The sequence below is a fragment of the Salvia splendens genome, chromosome 14 (assembly GCF_004379255.2).
Source record: "Salvia splendens isolate huo1 chromosome 14, SspV2, whole genome shotgun sequence".
In the NCBI taxonomy this organism is placed as follows: Eukaryota; Viridiplantae; Streptophyta; class Magnoliopsida; order Lamiales; family Lamiaceae; genus Salvia; species Salvia splendens.
The window spans coordinates 2,479,665-2,487,517 of NC_056045.1; the positions used below are offsets into that span (position 1 = coordinate 2,479,665).

General features: G+C 42.0%; 1 protein-coding gene across 1 annotated transcript; it reads left to right on the forward strand.

The window, feature by feature from the left end:
* Positions 1-760: 760 nt before the first annotated feature.
* LOC121763957 (probable cinnamyl alcohol dehydrogenase) lies at positions 761-2,770 on the forward strand. Its single transcript, XM_042160048.1, has 5 exons — positions 761-928; positions 1,008-1,121; positions 1,253-1,480; positions 1,673-2,112; positions 2,283-2,770. Exons 1-5 carry the CDS (start codon positions 852-854, stop codon positions 2,486-2,488), a joined length of 1,065 nt encoding a protein of 354 aa, XP_042015982.1. The 5' UTR covers positions 761-851; the 3' UTR covers positions 2,489-2,770.
* The last annotated feature ends 5,083 nt before the right edge of the window (positions 2,771-7,853 follow it).

Below are 7,853 nucleotides of genomic sequence, written 5' to 3' on the forward strand. Positions count from 1 at the left end.
TATTTCTTGATTGCATCTTGTATAAATAGCTCGATAGAGCTCAGTAGTGAAGTAGCAGAATTACACCATATACACACACACCTAGAGAGATTAATTCTCAAGATAGCGAGCGGTTGTGAGCGGTAGAGTGTGAGTGTGAGTTCGTTGTAATTGTAAAGAGTTCATCAATAAGATTCCGGTCATCTTCTCCGTGGACGTAGGTGGTTTATCACCGAACCACGTTATATCGTTTGCGTGCTTTATTTTCTCGATTACGTGTGTGAGATCAGCGGCAACGCAACCCAACAAGTTGTTTTGTTATTCGGCTATAAATTATAAATAGATAGTGTGAATTGATTATGTTGATCTTCTCGGCCTAAGATGGGATATTGATCTAATCTCAAATATAATTAAGAAATGCGAATAAGAGAGAACTAACTTATAAAATCAAATTATAATTATCACATTGCTTCAGACTACAATTTTATTTTTTCCAGCAGAATGAATCCGAATCCAATTTCTCTTCTTTGAGTTTTTATCCATGTTGCAATGAAGAGTTTCCTTTTCTTCTATTATCACAATATTAAAATATAGAGTCAAATGACAGCAACTTTCAACCACCCATCCATAATTATGTATCATACTCTATTAATATTATAATATATAAGACCACTCATTTTTGCCTCCTAGCAATAATTCAGATTCTGCTTTGTAGATTTGACCCATATTTTATTTGGTTTTCTCAACCTCTGATCTCATAGCTGATGAAATATCACAATTGTCTCTAGTATATATATGTATGTGACTTCATGAATATAGTGTAACCAAATTTCTCTCATTAATTCATCAACACTGATATAAAGTTGAACAAAATGGTTGGAGGACTAGCCAATGGTTGGGCTGCCCGGGACTCATCCGGTCATCTCTCGCCTTATTCCTTTAATCTCAGGTTCCGATAGCACCTCTCGCGTCTCCCTTCTTTTTTTGCGTTTATACCGATTCTAATACCTCAAAATTGTTGTTAACAGGGAAATACACGCAAACGACATTTTATTGCGCGTATTATATTGTGGAGTAGACCACACGGATCTACTTCAGGTCCGGGGTCAAATAGGCAAGACCAGCTATCCTTTGGTTCCGGGGTAAGTATAAATAATTTGTAATATATGCATTGTATTTATTTAATAAATAAAAATATCTATTATAAATAATTATGTTGATATTTAAGTTCATATATTATGAGCAATTAATGAATGTGCTATGAATGATGAAGTCATGAAATAGTGGGCGAAGTAGTTGAAGTAGGGGTAGAAGTGAAGAATTTCAAAGCTGGTGATGTGGTTGGAGTGGGAGGAATCATTGGGAGTTGCGGAGAATGCAATCTCTGCAACTCCGACCTAGAGCAATACTGTCGCGCCAGGATCTTAACCTACAACCACGCCTTGGGCGACGAAACTATCACACAAGGCGGCTTTTCGTCTGCAATGATTGTCCATCACAGGTCAATAACTATTACTCTCTCTGTCCCATTCAAAATATTTATCTTTTAAACGGTCACTTTTCTTATTTAGTTAAAAAAATTATAGCTTCTCTCTAATTAAAATATTGCATTATCTATATACTTTAGTATACTTAACAACTTCATTTAAAATTTCGTGTTGAACTTCATTTAAAATTTCATGTCATTCAACAGATTTGCAGTAAAAATACCTGAAAAGCTATCACCGGAGCAGGCTGCGCCACTACTATGTGCCGGTGTGACAGCATACAGTCCATTGAAACAGTTCATGAATCGTAAAGAGGTTGTGAGAGGAGGAATCCTAGGGCTAGGCGGAGTGGGTCACCTGGGAGTCATGATAGCGAAGGCGATGGGGCATCACGTGACGGTGATCAGCTCCTCCGATAAGAAGAGAGAGGAAGCGATGGAGCATCTGCGCGTCGACGCCTACCTAGTCAGCTCTGACGAGGCTGCGATGGCAGAAGCTGTCGACAGCCTCGACTATATCCTTGACACGGTCCCTGCTCTTCATCTCCTCGACCTCTATATTTCGCTTCTCAAAGCGCAGGGGAGGATGTTGTTAGTGGGGGCACCTCCTTGGCCACTTGACTTTATCGCTTCGCATCTCATTTTAGGTATGCACCTCTTTAATAAATATGATACGACAACAAAACGATTAGTCAGCAACTTTTAGAAAAGTTTGACCTATGTTCTCATTAAATAAGGACATTATTTTAGAAAACGCTATGATTAACTCCAAGTTATCTATTTTACCAAACTTCCCTTGTGTGTTTTTATTATGCAGGGAAGAAGGTGATGGAGGGGAGTTTGATGGGGAGCATGAAGGATATGGAAGAGCTGCTGAATCTGTGGGCGGAGAAGGAACTGGTGACTATGGTCGAGGTGGTGAATGCTGAATATGTTAACGAGGCGTTTGAGAGGATGGAGAGAAACGATGTGAGATACCGATTTGTGCTTGATGTAGCTGCATGGGCCAACAAACTTCATTGACCTATAATGGTTGAATTCATGTTTGTTCTTTGTTGAAGAATGTGTGATGAAGTTTTCATGCATGGTCGCATCGAGGTTTCATATTGCATCGCTTTCCTTGGACGAGACACTGTAGGCGTAAACTAGGTAACCGTTTTCTAGTGCTTTTCTTGTGTTCTTTTCGTTGTAATGAACTAGGTGATTATTGTCAGGTGTGCTTTTCTTATGTTGTTTCCCTACAACTTCCGTTGGCACTTTTTCTAATAATGATATTACGTAGTGGTATTTTTACTTTTTGTGATACTTATGGATTGTTAACATTGTTGGAATCGTTGCGGTCAAAGGACTTTGACTAAGAATACTTCCAACGAGACATTTAATTTTGTGAAATTAAATAATATAGCGTCGATCTACGTTCGGAGTAGATGACCGTGGTATATTCATTTTCTCAAATCCGATTCCCGGTGAGTGAGAAATAATGGATTAAAGTTGCGAAATAATTACTAGTTAATTAAATGAGCTATGAGAGAAGCCATGAGATTAATTAAGTGTTAATTATCCCACATTGAAAGTTAGAAGCTTATTAAACAAGTATTTAATAAGTGGGATTATTACATGTAATACTTCTAGTGGACTAAGATGGGCTGTAGAGCCCACACGCGCACACACGCGCGAGCCACCGCCGCCCGCCCCGCCGCGAGCCGCGAGCCTGAGCCGGTGCTCGTGCCCGTGTCCTTGTCCTTGTCCTTGGATCTTGGCAATTGGTCTTTGGGTGGTCTTTGGACTGTTCTTTGGGCCTGGTCGTGGGGCTCGGTGCTTGGGCTCGACCCAAGGCTGGTTGGTGTAGTTCTTTTTAGACCACCAACGTTTCCACGCCAACGAGCCAAGTGGGATGACACATCGTCAGTATGACGCAGTAAGAGCCTACGTGGCTGACACGTCATAACGAACCTAGACGCGCGCGTGTCCTGATGCGTCAAGGAGCAGCTCTCGTAACGGTTTGTAACGCCCGTAACGTTCGGTTGTTACAATCTCGCAATGATGACATCCATCATGGCTGTTGAGCCTCATCAGTGGACTGAGCCTATAAATAGGCTAGTCATTCCATGCATCTCTACATAACATACACAAGCATTCTGCATCATAAGCTCTCTCCCTCTCCAGCATTGTTTTTCTGTCGAAAGCTCTGCCCTCTCCTCTTCCAGTTCGCCGGAGCTCTGTTGATTGCGGTGCTGCTTCACCAGAGACGTAGCCGTTTTATCTTTGGGGACGACACGCCAAACCGAGAGCACTACCGGGACGTATCTCGTCTTGCGGAAAGAGGCCTCCTCGACTCGGCTAAGTTTATTTTCTAGTATCGTTTCGTTGTATTTTTCAGTTTCTGTTCTTATTTCTTGGGTTGTATTACGCCCGGTTTTGTTTATCTCCTGTAACTCTAGTCACTGTACCAACAATCGCAAGACGAGATAGACTTGCCATCGAAGGACAGAACCTTAACTGAACTTAATCAATTTCGAAACTTAATACCTTGCTGGAGATGACGACTGAATCCAACACCGTCGCTGCCACCACCGCCGCCGTATCTCCATCCACCATGTCGACCACTGCACCGGTCAACACATCGTCGATCCCGACGATGATGCCCACTCCCGGGCGCTATCCATCTTCATCAACAAAGCCTTGGGAGTTTGTTAACCCCCTTGGGCCCACTGGTGGATCCACCTCGAGTGGATCGGTTGGTTCCACTTTTAGTGGTTCATTCGGATCCTTTAATGGATCGAGTGCTAGGGCCTTCGGGTCTCACACGAATGCTGGGGCCTTCGGGTCTCACGCGGGTGCTAGTCCCTTCGGGACTGGTACGACCATGGCGGGCTCTATGCCCAACATGAATGGTGGGGGCTCTATGCCCAACCACGTTGTTGGCTCCTTCGGGGGCAACAGAATTGGTTCCTTCCATGGACCAAGTACGGCACCTTTGGCACCAAGAATGATGCCACCTGCCGAGAAGCCACCAAAGTTTGGAAGATCTGACTTCAAAAGGTGGTACCAAAAGATGTTGTTCTACTTGACAACATTGGGCGTCGCCAACTTCCTCATTGAAAACGAGCCGCCCGCGTCAAGCGATCAAGAGACTAGGCTCGAAGTCATGGCGGACTATGAAGCTTGGAGAAAAGGAGATTATCTTTGTAAAAATTTAATTCTAAGTGCTTTAGATGATAGTTTGTACAATGTAAATCCGTTGTAACCACATCAAAAGAGATGTGGGAAAGCCTAGAAAGAAAGTATAGCATAGATAATGCTGCAGGTACTGAACAAGTTGTAGCATCCAAATTTATGGACTACAAGATGCTCGACTCTCGACCCATCATGGAGCAAGTTCAAGAGCTCCAAATGATCATCCACGCACTAGTGGCTTAAGGGATGACCTTGCCCGACAAATTCTTAAGGTGCACGATCATTGACAAGCTACCTCCCAGTTGGAAGGACTTCAAGAGCTATCTCAAACACAAGCGAAAGCAGATAGCCCTTGAAGACTTGATCGTGAAATTGCGCATTGAGGCTGATGTGCGCAAAAGCGACCAAAAGGCTAAGGGCTTTAGCCCTCTTGAAGCCAAAGCCAATCTGTTGGAGCGGGGCGGTCCCTCCAACAAACGCCCTCGCCCAAGTCAAAAGGATAAAGGGAAAGGAAAGCAGCCTGCAAAGAAATTTGAAGGCGAATGCTTCAAGTGTGGCAAAACTGGCCACTTTGCCAAGGACTGCACCAGCAAGAAGAAGAAGCCGGCAGCCCACGTCATTGAGAAGGAGTTCAAAGACTGGGATGAAAACGACCTCATTGTTGTGGTCACTGAAGAAGTTAACCTTGTTGATAACAAGGGTGGCTGGTATATCGACATCGGCGCTACTGCTCATGTCTGCTCAGATAGGAGCAAGTTTGCCTCCTACACTGCTGTTGAAGGAAGGAAGATCAACATGGGGAATCAAGCATCGTCCGAAGTCCTCGGCATTGGCAACGTGATTCTCATGATGACGTCTGGCGTCACTATCACTTTGAAGGATGTACTGCATGTCCCGGACATCCGCAAGAACCTAGTGTCAGGATCAATACTAGTTAATAAGGGGTTTAAACTTGTATTTGAGTCTGATAGGTTTGCATTGTACAAGTTTGGAAAGTCACTCGGAAAAGGTTATGTAACCGATGGACTTTTCAAGCTTAGTGTGGCAACTCGCAGTGTTGCAAAGCCGTTGGCTAATAATAATAAAGCATCTACTTCCTCTTACTTGACTGAGTGAAATTTGTGGCATTGTAGATTGAGACATATAAATTCAAAAGTCATTAAAAGATTAGTGAATTTAGATTTACTAAAGGCTAATGAAGTGGATACCCAAGATAAATGTGAAATTTGTCTTGAAGCAAAAATGACTAAGTTGCCGTTTCACTCGGTTGAACGAAGCACAAAACCCCTTGAATTAATTCACACGGATGTATGTGATTTAAAGATGGTGCAAACTAGAGGTGGTAAAAAGTACTTTATCACTTTCATAGATGATTGCACAAGGTATTGCTACATTTATCTTTTAAGAAGTAAAGATGAAGCAATAGAAGCGTTCAAAAATTATAAGAACGAAGTTGAGAATCAACTTGGTTGTAAAATCAAAATGATTCGAAGCGATAGAGGAGGCGAATATGTAGCCCCGTTTGAGGAGTTATGCAACGCAAGTGGTATAATTCATCAAATAACTGCTCCATATTCACCACAATCTAATGGTGTTGCAGAACGCAAAAATCGAACTCTAAAAGAGATTATGAATGCACTGCTTCTGACTTCAGGATTACCACATAACATGTGGGGGGAAGCTGTTTTGACAGCCAACTATATCTTGAATAAAATCCCTCTCAAAGGAAAAGATGTTACTCCTTATGAGTTGTGGAAGGGAAGGAAGTCATCCTACAAATACCTCAAAGTGTGGGGGTGTTTGGCAAAAGTAATGGTTCCCCCTCCCAAAGAAGTTACAATCGGACCTAAAACGGTTGATTACATCTTCATTGGATATGCACTTAATAGTAGTGCATATCGATTTGTTGTTCACAAGTCTAAAATATCGACTATTACTGTAGGAACAACAATTGAGTCAAGGAATGTTGTATTTCTCGAAAATACATTTCCTTGCAAAGACAAGGAAAAAGTCTCAACCAATTCTGAGACAAGAATTGAAGAAGAAGCCACTAGTTCTAAACCAGTGGAAGAAGAAGCCACTAGTTCTAAATCAGCGGATGAGGAACCTGAATCGCGCAAGCTTGCAAGGCCCGATCCGAAGGATACAGTACTAAGACGTGGTAGTAGGGTCAGAACACCAAAAACATTTGGTCCTAACTACATTGCTTTTATGTTAGATGAAGAACCGACATCTATAAAAGTAGCCTTCGATGGCCCAGACGAGCTACATTGGAGAGAAGCTGTTCAAAGCGAAATTGATTCAATTTGCTAAACCACACTTGGGTATTGGTAGATCTACCTGAAGGTGCGAAACCTCTAGGTTGCAAATGGGTACTTAAAAGGAAATTTAAGGCCGATGGATCAGTGGATAAGTATAAAGCCCGACTAGTAGTAAAGGGTTTTAAACAAAAGGAAAGACATGATTTCTTCGATACCTATTCACCTGTAACAAGGATTACATCTATCCGAGTGCTTCTCGCTATTGCTGCATTGCACAATCTTGAGATTCATCAAATAGATGTAAAGACCGCGTTTCTAAATGGTGAACTAGAAGACGAAATTTATATGGAACAACCGGAAAGGTTTGTAGTACCTGGACAAGAGAAAAAAGGTATGCAAGCTCGTAACGTCTCTATATGGATTGAAACAAACGTCATTGCAATGGCACTTGAAGTTTGATAATGTGATGTTATCAAATGGGTTTAAAATCAACGAGTGCGACAAATGTGTCTACATCAATAGCACTAATAACGGCCACGTTATAGTGTGTCTATACGTTGATGATATGTTAATCTTGGGTAGCAACACTCAAGTAATTAACGATACAAATGTCATGTTAAAGAGAAACTTTGACATGAAAGACATGGGTCTAGCCGATATAATTCTTGGAATGAAGATTCTAAGAACGTTTGATGGAATCATCTTAACACAATCACATTATGTTGAGAAGATATTGAATAAATTCAAAGCCTATGATGGCGCGCCGGTTAAGACTCCAATTGGACTCGACGTTCACTTGAGCAAAAACAAAGGCGAGCCCGTTGCACAAGAAGAGTATGCACGAGTCATCGGATGCATTATGTACTTGACTAATTGCACTCGATCTGACATTGCTTGTGTCGTGAACAAGTTGAGTCGTTACACAAGCAATCCAAGCAAAGAGCATTGGA